The sequence below is a fragment of the Hyperolius riggenbachi genome, chromosome 2, assembly GCF_040937935.1.
Source record: "Hyperolius riggenbachi isolate aHypRig1 chromosome 2, aHypRig1.pri, whole genome shotgun sequence".
NCBI classification, from domain to species: domain Eukaryota; kingdom Metazoa; phylum Chordata; class Amphibia; order Anura; family Hyperoliidae; genus Hyperolius; species Hyperolius riggenbachi.
In genome coordinates, this window is record NC_090647.1 from 254,709,931 (window position 1) to 254,733,916 (window position 23,986).

At 40.7% G+C, this 23,986-nt stretch overlaps 1 protein-coding gene across 1 annotated transcript in view; it reads left to right on the plus strand.

Moving 5' to 3' along the window:
• Nucleotides 1–23,986, plus strand: part of LOC137544945 (uncharacterized) — a 648,464-nt gene that overhangs the window by 439,159 nt on the left and 185,319 nt on the right. Inside the window, exon 81 of the mRNA XM_068266042.1 lies at nucleotides 19,716–19,845. Within this exon, the coding sequence (XP_068122143.1) occupies nucleotides 19,716–19,845 (130 nt within the window). The remainder of the gene's footprint in view (nucleotides 1–19,715; nucleotides 19,846–23,986) is intronic.

The window sequence follows — 23,986 nt, forward strand, 5'->3', positions numbered from 1 at the left end:
ACCAAAAATGACGTAGTTAGCGCAAAGTTGTGTTTTTATCACTAAAGGGCAGAAATCACAGTACATTCCTAAATGTGTGGAATTAAGTGCTTTAAAAGTCTGGCATGCATACACGGTATTAAGGTAGTGTAAGGGTTAGGTTCGGTTCACACTGACAGATGAAATGCTGCGTTAAATGCACCACAAACAACCACAAAGAACTTTAGTGATGACTTCAGGTGAGCAAATCATTGTTTTTGCTAGTTGACACCTCCAGGACATAACTGTTACTCCTCTCGACGGCAGTCTTTGTGTAGTGGTGTGTAGTGTCCGCCATACTTGTGCGCACGTTCATGAGAGTGCAGGTGATTATGGTTTTCCAGCCTCTATGGACAGACTGAGGTAGTTCATTGACAGTTAAGTGACCAAAAAAACGGAATCAGTTGAAAGGGGCGCTTCCATAGACTTCAGTGCTATTTCTGCAATTATTGGCTACAAGGTGGTGAAAATGGCGCCTGGTGTAGCCGAGATGCCAAATTCAGCTACAAAGGGCGCCTGGTGTAGACGAAATGCCAAATTTGGCTACAAAGGGCTCTTGGCATAGCCGAAATTCCAAATTCATCTACAAAGGGCACTTGGTATAGCCAAGATGCTAGATTCGTCTACAAAGGGCGCCTTGTGTAGCTGAAATTCCAGATTCGTTTACAAAGGGTGCCTGGTGTAGCTGAAATTCCAAATTTGTCAACCAAGGGTGCCTGGTGTAGCCGAAATATTAGTATTCATATATATAGGACGCCTGGGGTAGCTAAAATTCCATATTCACCTACAAAGGGTGCCAGGTGTAGCCAAAATGCCAAATCCGGCTACAAAAGGTGCCTGGTGTAGACGAGATGTTAAAATCAGCTACAAAAGTCACCTGGAGTACGCCCTTTTATAGCTGAGATTTTTGATTCGGCTACAAGGCGTGAGGATTAGGCATCACAAGTGTGTGTGTGGGGGGGGGGGGTCTTAGTGTTAGGCACCACTGGGGGGGGGGTCTTAGGGTTAGGCAGCACCAAGGAAGGGTTCTGTGTGAGAGTAGGGAGGAGTTATGTCATAGTAATCACCGGGAAGGGGGGGCGGGTGGTTTAGGCACCACCAGGGGGTCTTAGAGTTAGGCACCACCAGGTGGGGTCTAAGGGTTCGGCACCACCAGGTGAGGTCTTAGGGTTAGGCACCACCAGGGGGGTCTTAGGGTTCGGTACCACCAGGGGGTCTTATGGTTAGGCACCACCAGGGGGGGTCTTAGGGTTTAGAATAGACTGGACAAGCAGGAACAAAGAAAACAGACTGCGAACTGGATAGGCAAGGACCAGGAAACAGACTTCAGACTGCCTGAACTGGAAGGGACCAATATGACAGATTGTGGACTGGACCAGAAGGCACAAGTGTGATTCACTATGCAGGTCTAGCAGGGTCCAGGATTACAGACGGTACGCTGCACTGATGGGTTGAGAGTGATATACTGCAGGCTGGACTGGCTAGGAACAGGATGACTGCAGACTAGACTGGCATGGATGACAGACTGTGGACTAGACTGGCAGGGGCCAGGATGACACACTGCAGACTGGAGTGACAGGGAAAAGGATGGAATGGAATCTGAATGACAGACTGAGAACTGGACTGTGGTCTGGTAATGACCGCGAGGAGGAACATAGTGCTGGATCTAGGTGAGTGTATAGCAAGCCTATTTGGCTATATCATAAGGAGCTGGGGCCATTTTACATGTCCAAAACAATATCCATACCATTGCTGTGCATTGCATAAACATGCAATGTACAGTGGGTAGTGCTAAACAGAACCACATGTACCAAATGTTTTCACTTTGACAGTTGCATAACAATACACTACAGTACTGAATGCAATGTTAACAGACAGCAGATAATGCTGTTTGATCAAATGAAAGGCATGTGCACTGCAACAGCCATACTGTACATTGCATTAAAAATTCATGCAACACATAAATATAGTATTAACTGGCCCAAGGGATTCAGTATGCATTTTACACCAGTGCTAAAAAACCCTACATATGATTCAGAGTGCTGTGTTTTATGCACCTTTGACTAATGGACCCAGTTTATCTGGATTACTTATGATTTAGATACTGTGTGATTTGTTATAGTAAAAATGTTTTTCTTGATCCTGCATTTACACTCGAAAATACATTTTCGGATATATGCTAGATAGAAATATTTTGGTTACTCCTTCTGTTAAGTATTTTTCATGTATTAACTAGCTCCCTGTGCTAGTCCGTGCATGTGCTTCTGATGAGTCTAATTATTACAAGAGACATTATTCCATTACTTGCACTGAGTCTGAAATGTTGATGACATAGAGATCCTCTGCTTGGAAGCAATTCTCTTCTCCCCACGTGCTGGGATGCAGCACTAGAGGGCAGTAGCACACCATGATGTTGTTTCTGCTTTGTGAAACACTGCTAGACTAATGGCTGCAGATTGCTTCCCATTAGTAAGATCTCACATTTGACACCGATTGACAATGCATTACTAACAATCACAGAGACTGAAATAGATTAATAGGTTTGAACACATGTAGCATTTCCTTTGTGCTTATCTAACATATTGCTTTTTATGCTTGGATATGCTATTAACATTTTAGCTTAATTTTAGGCTATACTCATTTTGATTGCAACACAGTGAGAGTATGATGTGGTTTGGTAATCACAGCCATTGTTTCTGCCCCCACACAATACAATGGAAGATAATTTCAAGTTGTCTAAAAGTCTTTTTTTTTTCCTTTTTAACGCTCTGCCACAGATAATTATTCCATGGATCTCTCAGAAATAAAGTGGGAAAAGCTGCATCTACTTTGCATAAAGAAGGGTTTTTTTCCTGGTAAAATAATTTCTTTTGCACTAATTATTTAAATACAGCTTCATGTGATAATAAAAAAAAATCTGTTACAAAAACAATTGATGCCAGTTATGGTTTCGGCTGCCATTAAAACACACAAGTATTAAATCCTGTTTTTTTTTTTTTTTTTGCTGTCTGTGCCCACATTGAGGTGCCCATTAAAGGTACAATTTTTTATCAGATGCGATCTTTCGACGCGATTTGAGCAATCGTAACTAATCAAAAGGCAATTATCAATTGTTCCCATTAAAAGAACGATTTAAGAAGCCCTTACGTTCCGATTCGATCATAAAATCTAACTTTTGGATCAATCATTTTTCCTTTTCCGATTGATCAATGAATCGTATCACATAGATTTGCACCACAAATGGAGCAGTTTTCTATACAATTCAATCATAAAAAGTGAGTCAAAAGATTGAATCTGAAGGAAAAATTGTACTGTTAATAGGCACCTTTAGGAAGATTGTTTTCTCTTCCCTTCCCTGGGCCTACACGGGCCATTATGGAGGCAACTTATAAAAGGACATAACAGGCGGTTTGCTAATAATTTGGGGCTGATTACCGCCCTTGTAAATTAGCTATAATAATTCACAGTTCATTGCTTCACTATTTGAGCAAATTGAGCTCCTGATTGCCACTTTGGGGTAATTATGAACCTGTAATTCTCCAGTTTTTAATATCAGATCACTAGGGAAAAAACTGCTCCTGCTGTTACAAATGTGACATTAGGAAATGACCGATCATTAAATGTGTCATTATTAAAGTGCCCACCAGGTTTTGAAAAATGCAAAACAAGAAAGTGGATGTCTTTTTTTTAGATGGCTACTTTTTCCATGAATAGACTACGCTCACCAGGCCTCATAATCACGGGTAACCTGTTGTTTTTTCTGATCACGGGGTTGGATTCCTAATTTGTGATCACCTCTCGATCACAGATTCAGTTCCGAATGCACCCGTGATCGTGGTCCAAATCTAGCTCGTGATCACGGATTAAGCCGTGATCACGGCCGTGATTATTACCTCAAAACCCGCCGACTTTAGTGGTTAATAGCAAAGCCCCCTTACATGCTAGAAACACCAAATTTGCAGGATATGTTAAATAGAACAGTGGGAACAAGAAGGAATTTTTTTTTCAAAAAGACCAAATAGTTTTTGAGAAAATCGATTTTAAAGTTTCAAAGGAAAAAAGTATACATTTAAATGCGGTAAATGACAGTTAAAGTGGTTTTAAACTCTGACAAAATATTTAACAAAAATGTGTTTCCTACTTTTTATAACCCATACAATTTTCATATTTGCTTTTGTGCACAAGTATTATAATTCATTTATAAATGATAACTTCCCAAAGTTCAGTTTATTTACTTTGAAACTGCTGGTGCATTTTATTCATAACTGTTGTAATTCTGTTTTAAATGCAGCCATCAGTGATTTCTGACCTGTGTTTCACTCCAGGACTCATTAGCATAAGTTTCTGCACAGCCAGAGAATGTTTACTTAATTGTATCAAGTAAAGACTGTATACAGAAGATAAGCTAATGACCAGTTCAGATGTATGCATTTACATGTATACTTTTTCATTTGAGACTTCCTTTGAAACTTTAAAATCGATTTTCTCAAAAACTATAAGGTCTTTTTGATTTTTTTTCCTCTTGTTCCCACTGTTCTTCCTAACATATCTGGCAAATTTGGTGTTTCTAGCATGTATGGGGGCTTTGCTATTAACCGCTAAAGTCGGCAGGTTTTTAATCACGAATACTTTTGTCCTTTGAAACTTTAAAATTGATTTTCTCAAAAACTAAAAGTTCTTTTTGAATTTTTTTTATATTGTAGCCACTTCTCACTGATGATTGTAGCATGTATAGGGGCTTTGCTATTAACGTTAAAGTCAAATTCGTGATCATAGCCGTGATCACGGATTCTACATGTAATCACGGCTAAAATCCGGGTCGGCTTGGATTTGGGCATCACATCCGGATCACGATCACCGCATATCCGCATTTCGATACTGTTGTGGCCGGATTTACTCTAATTCGTGATCAGGGGTATTCGAGCATCACTGATGCTTATGTTAATCTGAATCCTGGTGGGTCCAGAGGCACTAAATGAGGGGAGGTAATAAATATCTGATAGGACTTCTAATGCTTCCCCTGTACCCTGTTCCCCTGTAGAGAATAAGTTTTTTTTCTTTTGCTATCTCTGTCCATGATAAATAGATTTACAGTTGGACCACAGTAAATAATGTGAGCTGAGTGCTGTCTGGCAGTGCTGTGTGGGTACTGTCTGTGACCTGAGTTGCTGTTTGAATTCATCCTATTGAAATTCGAACACTTCAGCACCCACACATGTAGGGTCAGGGGGAGTTCACTTATTTGTGCTTCACGTAAATCTTGTGAAATTCCCTCTTCCATCCCTGATGCAGTCGAGGCAGCATTCTACTGGTATAAGTTATATTTCTTTCATTTACATCACTGAAATGCACTATTTACAAAAATTATACAAAAATACAGTTTCTTTCTGTGCAATATTACTCAATGGTTTTACTGTGTATGATGATTTCAATGCTTGTGATCCTTTAATTTTAATATATAAAGGCTCAGTGGTGGCTTAACTATGTTCTTTGGGTGCTCATGGCTACTTAATTATATCTGATTCTTGGGGCACATGGCTTGCTCTATTTTGGTATTTGTGGGCATATGGTCTGGTAAATTCTGATCACTGTGAGCACATGGTCTGGTTCTCCCTCGCTCAAACTGGCTCCCCGGATCATTACTCTTGTGGCTGCTACTCCGGCAGGTTCCAGGCGTTAGTGCTGTCATATAGAGGATAGGGATACCTGTGACAAAACCAGGTAAAGAGAAAAAATAGAGTAACGGAAAAGAGAAATAGAAGAAAGGATGTTGCAAAGCTCCCAGACCGTGACCTAATTATACCCAATCATTCTGCACCACGGACTCCACGATTTGTTAAATTGAGCACATTTATCTTTCAGAACTCTAACCAACTGTTCCTGCACCATATAGCCAGACACCTTTGTTGTAACTTCCTCAAAAGAAACAAACTGAGTTTTCCAGGATCTGACAATTGTTTGTTTAGTTGTCACAAAAATGAAGTTCACCAACTTTTGTTGCTTTTTACTGAAATGTTCTATATTAATTAATTGGCGTTCCCTCTAAATTGGCCGTAGACTACAATGGACATATGACTATAGTAGGGACTATATTTTGAGCTCCTCTTAGCGACAGTTAGTGACAAGCTCTGTAAAGAGCTGTGGAAGATGTCGGTGCTATATAAATACTAAATAATATTAATAGGTAGAAGTGCTACCCAGGGATCTTTAGCGATTACTTTCTTCGTTGGCTGTTGAAGCAATCTGAAAATAAGTTATTCAGGACCAGAATACTGTATGCACAGCATATCACCTCTGCCCTCAAAACCTCTACAACAGAGACCTAAGCAGGAGCTAGACAAGTGGGCCAGTCTCACAGGTACCCAGTACCACTGAAGTAGCACTTTGTACACCACTTCCACTAATGTTAGATTCATTGACAAATGAGGGACTACCTGCCATACTTTTTCCCAACTTTCTTTGTCTCTTGTTGTATTAGGGCTAAACTCTCATATGCTGGTGAAAAGAGCAGATTTTCTATATAGGACAAGAAGGGAAGAGATGCAGATAAAATGTTTTTGTAGTCTTTAATTCAGTTCCATACCGCAAAACTATGATTAAATATTACTTCTAAGGTCTGGGGTCTGTGCTGGCATGGGAGCCAATAGGAGTCAGTATTGATTGATGAGTCACTGTTGGGATTTCAAAAAGCACCCAGATTGGCATGGCTGATGCGTTATCAGTCAATTGTCTAATCTGTGATGCTTCATAATAATGTAGTAAATTTGGAACCTCAAATTTATGTATTTTACCTTCACATTTATGGTCATAAAGAATGTGTAACACCATATTGTGGCCAAAAAGTAAAATTAAAATAAAAATACATAAAAAAATATTTTTTTTACCAAATAATAATTAATAATAATACTTACCAAACTAACAAAAAAATACCAAGGTAACCGTATTAAAAAAATGAATATTTACCTTTAGGACTTAGCTTTTTAATATGTATGTTATGAGGGTATTTTACTACTATTTTCACAAATAAGGGCTTGTAGTTATTGATAGGGTCCAGACCTAATGTCTGATTCATTTGTGCAATAAACTCTTGAAAATCTCAATCAAGTTTTTAAATGCTACATGTGCTACTTCATCATAGGAGAGTAAAGCTTACCATACCTCTCCATTTTATATTGTTTTAATTATTTTAACCTTTTCGGTGCCTCCACTGTTTTACATTGATCCTTATCACAGGTTGTGTGTTTTGAGTAGACCTTGTCCCTAGGAGCTACCCAATCTACCAGGAGTGAAAACTACGTGGAACTTTGCGGACATTAACAGAGACGAGTTTTCCTCCGTAATCCATGACCATGGTTGCATTTACTGCAACTTTAAATTTATGAGTGCATTATTTTACAGATATTTATCCTAGTGTATAGGCATATTGCACTACTGGCTCCAGGTGTTTTTTTTCTATTGTGTCTTTCCGGTCTTCAGTTTCCTTGGTCTATTATTATAACAATACGGCATCGCATAGTGTTATAATAATAGTGGTAAGCTTTCTTTCTGACTTAGCATGTGAATTTCTGCTGCATTGAAACTCAGCCTATCAAGTAGCTGCTGTAAGATAGTTAGTGTAGTTGCTTGGGCAGCAGGAGTTAGTGTAGCATACTGCCCAGCTAGTCTAACCATGCTGCCCTATCTTAGATAGAGACAGCTTGGGGGAGAAGTCAAAACAAATAAGAGAAAAGTAGCCCCCTGTATAAATCAATACATAATCACTACAGCTTCATCATAGAAAAATATTTATTTACCAACAATGCAGTTTTAAAACACTTAAAATCACATAATGGCCCCTAGGTCCAAAGATCCCATGGTAACAATTAATTAACAGGTAAGAAAATCCATTCACTGCTCTTACATAAGGTATAAATCAGTGTATTGGTCCAATCAATTATCCGTCACACCTGCGTTTGCAATGTAAATAATATGTCTATATTACTATTGTGGTGTGGCGCTGGACCAAGAAACACTGCTCCCTATTCAATAATACTGTTTTTCTAAATGCTCATTAGTATGGAAATATATTGTGCATCATTTAATATACATAACGTGCTTAGTGCATATATATATTGTCAGTATAAAAAGGTCCAGGTGCAAGGGCCCTAAAGTGCAAATAATCAAATCAGGACATCCAAAAACCAACACTAAAATAGTATTATTCAAACTAACAATAGTACCTAACAAGAGATCACCCAGTGCAAAAGCAATAAGATCTATAGGCCTAAGAAATGGGTCATAGAAAAGAAACCCTCTCTGCTAAGAAACAGTGTATAGGATCCATCCAATGAAAATAATCAAGTCAGGAGTAATCACAATGTGAAATAGAAGAGAGAGCAGTTTTAGAATGAAAGGAGCTGCAGGGAGCTTACCGCGGTGTATAGCTGTGCGAGGACCCGGGCGGCCAAACGATCCTACGAGTTGTGGCAAAGCTCTCTGTAAAAACATATAGCTTTAGGTCATGTAAACTTTTAAAAACTCTATAGATCCTTACAACCTCAATAAACTGATTCCACACATTGGAAGTTGGTCTCAAACAAGCCCCGCAATCCAAGTTACCTTAACCACTTGATGACCGCAGTGGTAACCCCCCCTAACGACCAGGCTAATTTTTGCATTGCTGGGCTTTGCAGGCTTTTCAGCCTCCTGCACAGCCCAGCTTAGGAGCCCAGCGATCGGACTCACCTCCTTTTTTTTGTCCCTTAGGGGACATGCCACCGGAGGGGTCAGATCGCTGCAGGCTTTTTTTTTTTTTCTTCAGCCTCAGCGAGGCTATCTGTCTCCGCGCCCCCCTCCCTCCCCTTCCCTACTACCCTCCGCTCACTAAGTTTGGAATAGGACGGCAATCCGTCCTGTTACGCCTCTCATAGGCATCAGCCTATGAGAGGAGGGCGCTCCCCGGCCAATCAGAGGCCGGGGATCGCCGATCTGTACTGCGCTGCTTCCCCCGGCAGCGCTGTATGCTTGAAAACAAAGGGGATTTCTTTCCCCTTACGGTTACAAGCAGCCTGCCGCGGCTAGCGGGCTATTCACGGAACTCAGTTTCGTGAATCGGCAGGGAACGATCGCGCTTGCGCGCGGCTGTTCCCTGGGAAACTGCAGCCCCAGTACTTGACGCCAATTGGCGTTAGGCGGTCCTGGGGCTTCCGCCGCGGCCACGCCCATCGGCTTGGGGCGGTCGTAAAGTAGTTAAAGAGAACCCGAGGTGGCTTCCTAAGAATGGAATCCGCACACAGAGGCTGGGTCTGCCTATACTGCTCAGCCTCTGTTGCTATCTCAATCCTCCCTAAGTTCCCCCTGCGCTCTGCTATGCCCCATAAATCACAGCCGCGCTGTCGACACGCAGCGTGTCGCAGCGGGCTTTGTGGCTACCTCTGTAGTGTCACTCTGCATGCTCCCCCGCCTCCTGCATAGCTCCGGTCCCCGCCCGCGTCCCTTCCCTCCCCGCTGATTGGAGGGAAGGGACATGGGCAGGGACCGGAGCTATGCAGGAGGCGGGGGGAGCATGCAGAGTGACACTACAGAGGTAGCCACAAAGCCCGCTGCGACACGCTGCGTGTCGACAGCGCGGCTGTGATTTATGGGGCATAGCAGAGCGCAGGGGGAATGTAGGGGGGATTGAGATAGCAACAGAGGCTGGGCAGTATAGGCAGATCCAGCCTCTGTGTGCGGATTTCATTTTTAGGTAGCCACTTCAGGTTCTCTTTAAGTGTGTTTCTTTTGTTTTATCACTGTTATTTAGATCAGAAAGTACTTTCAGAACAAGGACTGTGTGTGTTCTAAAGTTGCAGTTTATAATTTATACTTTCCTGTTTAGACTGAACCTGCATTTGTCTTACTAGCAGGAGAACAATATGTCTTGTGAAAATGATTAACTATATCACAGTATTATTTATTCAAAAGACAATGAGGCTATTTGTTTATGGTTGGGCAAACACAATAAAGTATAATGTTTTTTCGATTTACATCATAAATGATTTATGGGCTTTCAGTGTTTGCTGTTTTAATTACCATATGAATAAAAAGTGACACTGGCTAATTAGCTGCGCTATAATTGTCAGGCGAGTAACATTCATCTAGTGCACTACAGTGGTTTCTAGTGGGTGTCTGCAAGTAAAGTCTGTGTAACACAAAACAATGACAGCTTTTGCTAGATGAGGACAACAGAAGTCACATGTTTCTTTCACCAATGATGAATCAGTGATGTTTTATAATGTGCTCACAATGTATGATGCTGAAGTTATTTATATACGTAACTGAAGTTATTGATTTACCAGTTACTGTGAATAGAAGGCAATGTTAATTACAACCTTCATGCATGGCATGCTTAATTATAGAAACAAACAAAGGTAGGCAAATCTTCCTGTGTTTGCTACTATGTTCAGTCCTTTATAATACTAGCTGGCCTGCGTTGCTGGCAAATGCAGATACAGGTAAAAGATCCATGCATGGGGAATGTGCAATGGAATTGTCATTAATATGTTTTGCAGAGCTGGACTCCAGAGGAACTATTGCTAACAAAGGAAACTCAAAAAGTCTAGCCTGCAATTCATTGTGCCAAATATAACAACTGTCATTTAAATCGTGTAGATGAGTCAAAAGGCTTGTACACATGTGCAACTTGGTCTGCTTGACAATAGTTAGGTGTGTGAATGCGTGATGACAAATGACTAGACGAGCAACTGATAACAGGCCGTATGCCCGATCCAACCAGTTGATCAACTCACATGGCTGTTGGGCTGATATACTGCAGTTGGTCACGTTGGTCATTTGAATGACTTGTACTTGGTTTGAATGTGGCCAGGTCGTGCAGTCCATTGTTCCGCTTGCATATGCAGTATGCAAATGAAGTGGTCCATCAGTTGGTTGGTACAAGGAAAATACAAGTCATGCAATCGATTGGCTGTGTGGTTGGTCATCTCGTGCGGTTGGTTGTGAGATTTTTTTGAGCTGATTCACCAGTGGCCAGGCAGTGCATGGCAATTTTACAGATACTAATGCTGGGGGAGCAACCCCTGTTAATCTATTAATGCAATGCCTGTTACCGGGGCATTATGCCAGATCATAGCATTTTTGCAAAAACTTGTAATACTTGTATAAATCTGGGTAATTTTTCTAAGTTGAAAATGATTATGATTTACTGCAGTCCTCTGTGGACACTGCCCATATCATTGCTTTTTGTTTCATGATGGTTTTCCTTGAACAGTGAACACAATGCAGCAGGAATGCATGAGAGCTGCTCTGTGTGGGAAGAGGGTACTATGGCCTTGATTCATTAAATAATGGTAGATGTATTGCGCACACAGCTTGAGTTCATTTTAGCCTGTGCATGCTTATTTAGGGTTTGTGGCTAAACATGTAAGATGCAGAGGATCAACAGTACAGTGATACAACTGGAATTGTTTAAAAGGAAATAAATATGGCAGCCTCCATGTCCATCTCACTTCAGGTTCCCTTTAAGTCGCTTATGGGATAAAAAATAACAATACAAAAATCTTTCTTTCTTTGGTTCTTTCTTTCGATCGACTGGTTATTGCAGTATGAAATTTGTAAGTAAAAATAAGAGTGACATTTCAGAACATTCACAGTAAATAGTAATGGACTGCTTCTGGATGCAGGTAGTTGCAATCTACGCCCTGTTTATTGCCTGTTATTCCTGCCGGGGACTAGATTTTTACTACTTGTTGCTCCCGTCACTCTGGCATTACTACAGCCCACTTCCTCAGCTATCTAACGGACATTTGAGCTCCATACGCCAGTCAGGAGCCAGTTTCATTGGCTCCTGTCCCTGTGATCACTGTGAGCCAATCACAGTTATCACAGCTGGGTTTTTAAAGAAAAAAGTCTCTGGTCCTTAAGCGATCATCAGCAGACTGGTGTTGACTGGGTGCCAACTCTGAATCCAGAATGAAGGCATTGAAAGGATTTTTTTGGTTAGTTTGAAGTGCTAAAAAAGGAGAGTTAGGGCATAAGTTTAGGGGAAGTAAAGGTATCCATTAAGGTGAACTGAGCAGCATTTTTAGCCCCCATGGCATTTCAATAGCACATTAAAAATGCATGCTAAAAATGTGACTCATTACTAAAAATTCCATTCAACCTCATATTTTTACGTTTAAATGTTTGCCTTGTCATTATGTCTTGTTCATTAACTTTTGTTGAATGAAAATTCGAATTGATTAACCACTTTGTCCTCCTTGACGTATAAAAACGTCAAGGAGGACAGGCGTGCTCCCGCGGCCGATCGCGCGCGTGCACGCGCACTCCCGGCCGCGGAGTCGGTAGCCACGGAATCAATTTATCGGGCTATGGAGCCCGATCATTGATTCCTCTCCCCCGCTGAAAAAGCGACAGCTTCTCTCGGAAGCTTCGCTCTTTCTGAAGCTGTGTCTCTCTAAGCGTACATTGTACGCTTAGAGTGACGTCATGTAAAAAAAATCGAGATTGCCATCTTGTGGCCAAAAAGTAAAACTACAAGTAAATTCCCAAAAACATTACAATACACCAATATTTCCCCAAATAAAACACTTTTATATCCCACCCTCCCAAAAATGCCCACATAAAATGTTTAATAAAAAAAAAACAAAAAAAACATTACTATAAAAAAAAAAAAAACATAAATATTTACCTAAGGGTCTAAACTTTTTAAATATCTATGTAAAGATGAAATATTTCTCTCTATTTTTTTTTTTATAAGCTTGTAAATAGTGATGTATGCAAAACGGAAAAAATGCTCTTTTATTTCCAAATAAAATATTGTCGCGATACATTGTGATAGGGACATAATTTAAATGGTGAAATAACCGTGACAAATGGGCAATAACAATACGTGGGTTTTAATTATGGAGGCATGTATTATTTTAAAACTATAATGGCCGAAAACTGACAAATAATGAATTTTTTCATTTTTTTTCTTATTCTTCCTGTTAAAATGCATTTACAGTAAAGTGGCTCTTAGCAAAATGTACCCCCCAAAGAAAGCCTAATTGGTGGCGGAACAAACAAGATATAGATCAGTTCATTGTGATAAGTAGTGATAAAGTTATAGGCTAATGAATGGGAGGTGAACATTGCTCGGATGCATAAGCTGAAAACGACTGAGATGTTAAGTGGTTAAAAGCATATGCTCGTCCATCCATGGCTTGTTAAGACTGAGCCAAGCATTTTCACTTACATTATATTAAGGATGTTTAATTGAACCTTCAGAGGCCAGTTGGCCAATACCTGCATCATTGAATACACTCTGATGCCTGTGGCTACTTGTAGAGAAGGGGTAGTGAGGAGCAACACTAAGAGAAGCTTAAAGGAAGGAGTCCATTTATAGCAAAGCCTTTAAAGTTAAATAAACATTATAACAGAGAGCATGTTTGATTAAGTACCCAGAAATGTTCCTGAAACACAGTGTACTGATGAAGGACTAAGGAGTCATTTAAACTTTTATTATTCCTTTGAGGCAGTAGAATAAGGAAATGCTAAGAAATACGACCCTAATTGCGCAATCACAGGGAACTTATCTGGAGAGTGCAGCCGCTAGCTAACAAGCTTATACAGCAGAGCTTAGTAAAGAGCAAGGAAAGATGCCTGTGTGTGCTGGAAGTTAAATACTCATGCCCTGCTATTCATTAGCATCTGGTAAGCAGAATACATTAATTCTATTTGTTCAGTTGAAAAATAGATTACAACATAATTGTGTTACTGGAATATTGAAAGGCTGAATGGTCCCTCTAGACACCTAGGGTATCTCTACTTTCCCTAAGAAAAAATAAATCCCAATGCAGTCATCTCTATATACCCTATACATACATATTTTAACAAGCTGCATTGTATTGACATACCCATGACTACCTTGATGTTTTCTTAGATCTTTCTATCCCTATGCTCCACAGTAAGTACTTGGGAAAGCTGTGTTGCATTGTGTCAGCTGTTATTGAGAAGTGATTACTCCAGATTGTCTGTTCTTCACCTCGTTCCCCCTAAGCCCATAAATACTCTTTGAGAAAAATTGACTTTCTGCCAAAGTCAACCTTTCAAACAGGAAGAGGCAGGCTTGCTGTGATGTTCCCTCCCAATCTACCATTTCCTCCTGTTAGGGGGAGTCACTGGAGCAGGGAAAGGGGGAAGGGGGGAATGGGAGGGTGATGGGGGAAAATCGTTCTTCCAGTGTCAAATTGTGACTTAGCTAAAAGTCTAATCTTTCAAGATTGCTTCCAGGGGCAGGGGGAATGGACAATGCACAAAGGTATGTGGATCCTGCACGAACTAACCTGTGTGCTTACCTTAGGTAGCTGTGCCTATGGTCAGGTGGGATTTAGAAGATCATTGTATATCATTTATACATAAAATAACTTGTATAGTAATTACCTATGCCATATAGATGTTTGCACTAAAGAGGAGTACTCCTTTAATTGTCTGCCACAGTGAACATCCAAAATTCAGCCTTGAAATGTGTATAGGTAATGTATCTTGCTTGTCAGTTGCACTTTTTGTATACAAGTATAGTTATCATTCATAAGCCCTAATCTGCTTTCAGTATATGTGTACCAGATAAAAAGGCAATATACATACTTCAAGGCTGGCACTATAGTGTACAAACACATTTTTCCTCTATATGGGGGTTTCAGAATCTACAGGATCTTTCTCTTCATTGAAGGTGAATAATGGATTTCAGGCAAAAGCAGTATGCTGTAATTCAGTTCTTCATGAAGGCGGGTCACAGGCTGTCAAACATGCATCACATGATTTGTCTTCAATGCTGGTTTCTCCTTTAAACTTCTTAGGCTATCTGTACACATTGCTGTCATAAATGCTGTCATCTCTATACATATTCTATAGCTGTCTGTAAATTTTGGACAGCTTGCACTCCTCCTTTGACTGGAACTCATTGATGGTACATTACTATTGCTTGGAATCCATTATTCATCTGCTATGAAAGACAATTTTCTGAAACACTTGCACAATAAAAAAGGTGCAGTTTCAATGCCAGTCAATAAAAATGTTATGCCCAGTTTAACATTACTTTTATTACAGCCCATATATTATGGTACAATGCATAGAACATACTTCTAGTACCAAGCCTAACAAATTGGACCTGCAAGCATTGTAATTTGCCTCTGCTTTTTTTTTTTTTTTTCTTTTTGTGGCCTAGCTGCCTGGCCTGCAGTTGAACTATTGGGAAAATTATGTAATGACACCTGTTCTGTTTATCAGTTCCCAGGTCTATCCCCCCCCCCCCCCTCTTGCCTATTACTGTTCTGCAACCCTAAATCTAGTATAACTACTGATTTTTCTAAATACCTTTCCAAACATATGTCAACCCGCTACCACCTAACTCCAAGAGAACCCTCTATTGAAACCTCGAAAATAAGAAGCCCTACACTGCAGCTATGGAGAAGAGTGCCTCATTAAAAACATTGTACATGGAAATAAACTGATCTGAGATGCACAGCTAATTAATCTTAGCATAGGCCATTGTATGAGATTGCACATCCAGGCTTATTCATGCTGGCATCTGTGTTTTACTGGAGTGGTGCGTAGGTCTCGATATCATAAGACATGTTGGAAACTAGGCTATGCAGAGGGACACTGCTTCCGTCTATTTCCCTCCATCACAAACCTACTTACTGACTCCCTGGTAGTGTTGGTTGAATAGCTTCCTGGTCAGTTTGCAGGCCATTCGGGCGAATAGGTCCAAATTCTAGGGATGTGCAAATGCACATGCTATTTTTTCCCTGAATTGCATTTAAGTAAATGGAATTGACTGGCGGTTAACAGCAAAGCTCCCATACATGCTAGAACCACCAAATTTACGAGGTATGTAGAGGAGAACTGTGGGAACAAGGGTAAAAAATTCACAGTTCTGATTCAGTTCTATATCATGCCTGAAGAAGAAACAAAGGGCCCTTTACACCGCATGCACTTCAATATGATTTTCAAAGCACATGCATTTTACTGATTGTAAGGGCACCATGATTCACAAAGTAATTACAGTTCCCTGAACAGAGTGGTGTGATCTGTTTATTGATCAGTCACAAATATTGTGCATCCTGCATTTGTGGTTGGGTTAATACATTCAGATCACATGGCAATTGTATTGCAATGCGGTTTGCTATGTAATCTCCTATTTGAAAAAAAATTGCTTTTCTTTTTGTTTTCTAAGTCTGGAAATGCAATAGCACCCACCGATTGATGGAGATCATGACTTGCAGTGGGGAAAGGGCCCATAAAGTTTCCAAAGCTTGAAATAAACCATGTACAGTTAGTCATTAACAGTATTACCTGAATCAACATTTGTTGGTTTGATATCTGCATATCTGCTCCATGACTAACACTGGACCATACTTCAACAGGCTGTCTGTCAGTTATTTTTAGTCAGATGAGCCATGTCTGGTAGGCTTGCAGTGAGATAAGGCAAGCAGTAAGGCACAATTATGAAGCAGAAAGACTTTTATCATTAGTAAATATGTTACGACTATGTAGAGTACATATACAGCATAATTACATATCATACATAAAAATAAGGATTTCAAAACATTATCATAGTGAGAAGATTACTTTAGTGAAGCTTCATATTACATCTAAACGCCTTCAGAGGACTACAGTTCTGCTTTAGAGTGGCAATAAAGCCTATACATTTTATCTTGATTGGCATTGCTGTTGCATTTGAAACATCCGATTATAGATGTGCTAATCTATGCAGAAGCAGCTTGCCGCACACTGAATTTTAATATGGAATACTGAATATTGAGTATCTCTAGTAAGGCACAAATTGCGTAGTATAAGAAAATGAGATCAAATACATAAAATGATGCTCTGTGATGTTTTTTTGTGGCACAAATGATAACAATTTAGTAAAAGTTTGTATATAAATTAAAATTCATGAGAGGGAATAGAAACATACACACTCATTTCCCTACAGACCCTAAAATTATTATCAATTTTATGGATTTATATGTTATTGACACGGAAGCCTGTAGCCTAGATCAAATTTTGATCCAATTCTGGATGTTAAACAATTAAGTTACCAGCAGATTGTAGACAGAAACCAGGTTTTCTGGGGTAGATCTGCGTAAACATTGGGAAGACATATTAACTCCATGCAGATAGTGTGGTGGCCATTCATTGTAATGAGGGTAAACGGGACAGCAGCCAGAAGATGAGGTCAGCATTGTGACTGCCACAAGGGAGGAAAATGTACATTTTTCTCTCATTTTCAGGTTTTTCATTTGTGATCAAGATTTCACTTTAAGTATTTAATATTATAAGATTTATAACACTGCTAGATAGCAGATGGCACGCTCGCCTTGTAGAGCTATGATCTCAGTTTCAAATTTGGGTCAGGTCACCATCTGCATGGAGATTGTATGATCTTTCTGTGTGTGTATGGATTTGCTCTGGTGCTCCCAAAGTGGCCTTAAGCTAAGTACACACCTGGGAAAAAAATCTTTGGAAAAGGAAAGAGCACAGACCAATTTTACCACCTTCCATGTAGTATGAGAGCATGCCTGCACAGTCTATTCTATTAAGCTGAGTACATCCATCAGGTACAAATCTTTGAAAATTGTCGCTTAGGATTGTCATGGAGGTTTGAAAGACTGATCTTTCTAAAGATGCTGTGCGCATGCAAAAGATCTGTATCTGCAAAAGATTAGTTCCTGCAAAATGCATTCATAGTCTATGATATCTGCAGATCTCATACACACCTTGTTTAACGGACATTCATCTGCAGATAGTCTCTTTGTGATTTACACTTTTCGTAGAAGGAAAGTTTCACATAAGAACGTATTATAAGTGAATGGATTGTATACTAAATGTAATAGTTGTGAACAGAGCAGATAAACTGAATAGGGTGTTTGAAGTTTAATGATAAGGACAGGATGGGCATCTAAGCTTACCAAAGCTCCATGAGTACAAATAGTTATTGACGAATTGCATGACAATGACAGCTGGCAAAAGTTGTAATTAACCTGTATTTCACCATCGTAGGCACATGAATCTCCTGAGCGGTATGCCCGGCACTGTGTCGGGCAAGACATTTTTGCAGAAAGCGGCATACCCAACACAGTGCCAGGCATGCCGCTCAGGAAGTTTTACTAAGTACAGGAGTCCACCAGTATAAGTTAGCTAGGTGTAGGGGCTCCTAGGAGCTGTGCAGAGAGGCTGCTGAGCTTGCTGAAACAAGGTTGGTGAGTAAGAGGCTGGATCTGGGGGATGGGGGGGCACTAATCCTAACTTTGCTATTGCTCTCCTACATTGTACAGGAGCCTCTACACCTATCTAACTTATACTGGGGGCTCCTGTACCTAGATAGCTTATACTTGGGGACAACTGTATCTACCTAGCCTATACAGGGGGAAACCTGTATCTACCTAGTCTATACTGTGGGGCTCTTGTACCTACCTAGCCTATACACAGGGAAACCTGTACCTACCTAGTCTATACTGTGGGGCTCTTGCACCTACCTAGCCTATACAGGGAGAAACCTGTACCTACCTAGTCTATACTGTGGGGCTCTTGTACCTACCTAGCCTATACAGGGGGAAACCTGCATCTACCTAATCTATACTGTGGGGCTCTTGTACCTACCTAGCCTGTACAGGGGGACACCTGTTTTTTTTTGTTTTAAGCTTTTATTAAACTCAAAATGTGTACTAGACCCTTGCTTGACACATTTTGTGAAGTTACAGGAAAAAAGGTTACGAAAATTAATTGGATCACTTTTTGCACAGAAATCCAACAGAAACTGATGCCGAGGAGGTTAATCACATAACAAATGAATCTTTGAAGTTGTACCAAAAACACAGTAGTTATTAGGGGTGGTCAGTGTGATGCACATAACGTAATGCAAATAATTAATAAAGTTGATGCAGGATTATGCAAAACTTGAATGCAAGTTTATGCAGTTTAAACGATGACCAATCGAACTTTACCTCGGTGGCAGGGCCAGTTCTCCCATGAAGCAAGGCACAGAGATTTTAGGGGCAGCATTTTTGTACTGTGTATACTGTCCTGATAAGGAATGAAGTGGCTGAGGGTGAGCAGTTTGTTTGTTACAGACTCACAGCCAGCCAGTGTGCTATTGTGTTGAACTGCAGCATGTTATGTGAGAACATTAAATGAAGCAAAGTAAATTGTCGGGTGCTGTGTGATCATTCCAAATCAGGGTGGGGGGGGTGCATCCTCACACGTTTGCCTCAGGCAGAAAAAGGTCTGGAATCGGCCCTGCTCAGTGGGATTGGATCGGTCCATTTTCAAGATGCATACATTTGCATACAAAATGTGCATAATCCTGCCTCAATATATTGCATCTCATTAACTACCCAAGGGCTCAAACCCACTCGCAGCCTTTTCTAAGCGCTACTGATTTGCAAAAGCTCTTGCTAATGCAATGCTATGGGGTATTTTATAAAAAATCACATCGCTCATGTAGGATCACACCCATAGCATTACATTAGCAAGAGCTTTTCTAATCACAAAGCGCTCAGAAAAACGCTCCTAGTGGGTTTCAGGCCTAAGTCAAAAATCAAATAAGAACTGAATAATTTACATTTTTAAAACATTCTCAGAAAGCTACTTGTAATGTCTAATCGCATACAGACCTGTTTTGAGTTGAATTTCCCACGAAGTAATTTTCAAATAATCCAAGGTTTGCATTTTTTCTACAGATGCTGTGTCAGCTCACAAAACCCAGTTACCTCCCACCTCAGATGAGCCACATTCCTCCATTCAGCCTTCCAATCAGATCAGGAGAATACTGGATCAGTTAATCCAGGCAGAATACCAGCTCATCATTCAGTGAGTTTTCCTCTGTAATGCAAATAAATACTAGATTCACTTGTCATTTTTACAGTATGTTGGCAAAATGCCAAGTCAGCAAAAACGATTACCCAAGTGCTCAAACCACTGCCATTCATAACACCAGGTAGTCAACCAGCATACACCAAAATCCCAAAAGGATATTTGGTGAGATGCAGAGAATACAGGCCGGGTCTCTACCTGGATTTTGCAATTTTAGCTTGATGTATTTAGGCGTACATCAAAAAAGGGCGTCGGGAAAAAAGGGCGCGTGGTGTAAACGATAAACAGTATTATCGTTTATTGAAATATTGTGTAGAATTTCGTTTACAAATAGTGTTTTAAGAATTTATAAATCACTAAATAATGTGTATGAGATCGGCAATAACAATTAAAACGTTAATCTTCCCTATTTGTAAACTGAAACTTATATTTACATTTGTTAAAAACCCTCCCTGTACCTATCCCTAACCCCTAGACCCCCTGTTGGTGCCTAAACCTAAGACCCCCCTGTTGGTGCCTAAACCTAAGACCCCGCTGTTGGTGCCTAAACCTAAGACCCCCCTGTTGGTGCCCAAACCTAAGACCCCCCTGTTGGTGCCTAAACCTAAGACCCCCCAGTTGGTGCCTAAACCTAAGACCCCCCTGTTGGTGCCTAAACCTAAGACCCCCCTGTTGGTGCCTAAACCTAAGACCCCCCTGTTGGTGCCTAAACCTAAGACCCCCCTGTTGGTGCCTAAACCTAAGACCCCCCTGTTGGTGCCTAAACCTAAGACCCCCCTGGTGGTGCCTAAACCTAAGACCCCCCAGTTGGTGCCTAAACCTAAGACCCCCCTGTTGGTGCCTAAACCTAAGACCCCCTCTGGATAATAATGTTTTACAGACATTAACCACTTCCGGATTCTCGGAGCGTATATACACGCCCCTGAATCCTGAAGTGTATTCCATGGTGAGCGGCCGTTCCATGTCAGTTCCCGGAGGGTGTCTCTGTGAACACCCTGCGAGCCGATCGGCGGCTCGCAGGGTAAATGTAAACACACGGGGAAGATCTTCCCCGGTGTTTACATGTATACGGCGCTGCTGCGCAGCAGCGCCGTAGAGGAGATCGGCGATCCCCGGCCTCTGATTGACCGGGGATCACCGGCATCTGATAGGCTAAAGCCTATCCCATCAGGCGCAGGACGGAAATCCGTCCTGCGCCGCTCACAGGGGGAGGGAGAGGGAGGGAAGGGGAAGGAGGCCAGGAAGCGCTGCGGAGGGGGGCTTTGAAGAGCCCCCCCCCGCAAGCGCAAGCAGCCGGCGGCGATCAGACCCCCCCAGCAGGACATCCCCCTAGTGGGGAAAAAAGGGGGGAAGTCTGATCAGCCTGGCTGCTAGCTGATCGGTGCTGCGGGCTGGAGAGCCCACGCAGCACCGATCAGCACAAAATAGCGTGGTAGGGAAGTGGTTAATAAATAAAAAATGTAAATAAAAAAATGTAATTAATTTTTTGGGGTGGATAATAATGTTTTAGAAATGTTTTAGAAATAGTGATTTAGTATCTTTATAAACGTTATTCGTCACAGGCTCATTTTGCAAAGTTAAATCATCACAAACATAGTTATAAATCCTTAAAAATCCCCGGGCGCCGTTTGTTAAAACGTTAATAATCTCCGGCGCCTTTTTTTCCCTGTTCGGCGCCCATTAAACAATATTTATAATGGGAGTGAATGGGGCGCCCTTTTTGTCCACTTGTCTCATGCGCCCAAATCTCCTGCTTCCGTATTTAGTGGTATCATAGCCACAAAGCAGCACAGTGTTTTGGCATGCAGGCCTTTGTCAATCACTATCTCACTCACAAGTGACATCATTATAAAATGCTAAATGCCCAATGCCAGCTTTATCAGGCTGAGAACTACAGTGAAAAAACAATGTCAGTGCAGGAATATATATATATATATATATATATATATATATATATATATATATATATATATATATATATATATATATATATATATATACAGTATATATATGCACCCGCATACACACACGCACATATTATATATATATATCCCTAAATTATATGATTATATATATATGGGAAATTGCAAAAAATGCAAATGCAAATTGCAAACATACAAAGACTGCTAAGCGATTATGTTATCTGTGGGTGGGAGGAGCATCATAGTGTGACTTGTGGGATACTCTGCTTCTACCTGAGCCATTGAACCTGCCTATCAGAGAGAGGAGAGGAGAGGTGAAGAGAAAAGTTGTGCAGTGCCAGTCACAGAATGTAGCATTCCAGAGCTGCCCCAATGCTTCCCTTCTGCTTAATGAAGTAGTCGGCCATTACTGCATTGGGTAGAAAAATGAGGAGAACAGTCATAGTAACTGTCATTCTTTCTCTTTATCACTTTGGAATTTACAGCAGAAATTCACTTTAAATTTAAATTGCCATTTTACATCCCATTCTAGTAATCTCTCAAGAAGATCTTTCTCCAAAATGTCAATATCTTCTTGACATGAGACTCTTCATAGTAATATTGTATCATTTAAAAAAATGTCAACATCACAAATGTTTACATCCATTAGGTCAGTAACAAAACATTGAAAGAAAATGGCCCCAGTCATAATCCCTGTGGCACACCACTACTAACCAATTCTCAGAATATAAAATAGCATCTCTCATTTCTTCTGGATCTATGCCAGTCACATTCATTTTATTAGGATGATTGCATAACAAAGCTAAAATCTTTATACATCTATTATTTTTGCATTTCTTAAAGGGATACAAGGGGGGAAATAAACTGATGAGATAAATAATTTTATCTGCCCCCCTTCTCTTAAAAATTACCTTTTTTAGATATCTTACATTTTTATTATTTGTATTGAAATTTACTTTTGAAGTGTTTATCGTTTTATTGCCTCTGCTCAATGACACATTAATTAAAGTATTCCAGAGCTAAAATGATTAAAATATTGACCCCTTTTATCTCTTTTGGGCTCTTAGGAGCCATTTTCTGCCAGGAAAGTGTGTTATGCCTGTAATTCCTTATCCATGAGGGTTACGCTATAGACCGACCAGGGCATACATTTGAAAACGTGCCTGTTGAAAATGGCACTACTTCTTTCAAATAGTTGGTAATATTTACCAATATTTTAATATGACCTAACTTCTCCCCACTCACACAGAACCCTCCCCTGGTGGTGCTTAACACTTAACCTCCCCCCTTTAACCTTCCCCCAATGGTTATTGCCATTGTGGAGGAGGAGGCACCTGGAGATGGCAGCCTCGGCAGCTTGCTCTGTCTTTCTATGTTTGTTTTATGTATTTTTGTTTTTCAACATTGCCTTGTGCAACCCAACCCGGATAACCTTCACCAGTGAACAACTACTGAGCATTCGGAACTTAGCTAAATATAATCTACCTCTGGATATTTCATCTACTCTTGATCTTCTGGGGATTCTGACCAGTGGAGCTACAGTGCTGAACCAGGCAGTGAGGCTTAGAAGAAGAGGCAAACGCTCTGGGATCCAGACTCGCTTTCGACGCAGAGGACTGCGCTCTCCACTACCTGGAATCATACTCTCTAATGTCAGGTCCATATGCAACAAACTAGATGAGCTTCAACTACTGATCAGAACAAAGAAGGACTTTTATCTCTCTGCGGCTATTTGCTTCACAGAGACTTGGCTATCTGAGCTTATTCCAGACAACGCTCTGCCGATTAATGGATTTACACTCTACAGATCTGACCGGGACCCACTTACTTCTGGCAAAACCAAAGGTGGAGGACTCTGTTTCTATATTAATGATAGATGGTGCATGGATGTTACAGTTATTAAGAGGACATGCTCGGCTGGGCTGGAAACACTCTTCATAAACTGCAAACCCTACTATTCACCCCGTGAGTTTTCTTCATTTATTTTGGCTGCTGTGTACATCCCTCCACAAACATGTATGCAGCCTGCGCTCCAAGATCTCGCAGATCAAATCACTGAGGTGGAAAGGGAGTACCCAGATTCTTTTTTTATCATACTAGGGGATTTCAACAGTGCTAACCTTTCCAAAGAACTCCCCAAATACAGGCAACACGTCACACGCGCAACTAGAGAAGGTAAGACACTTGATCACTGTTACACTACGACTAAGGACTCA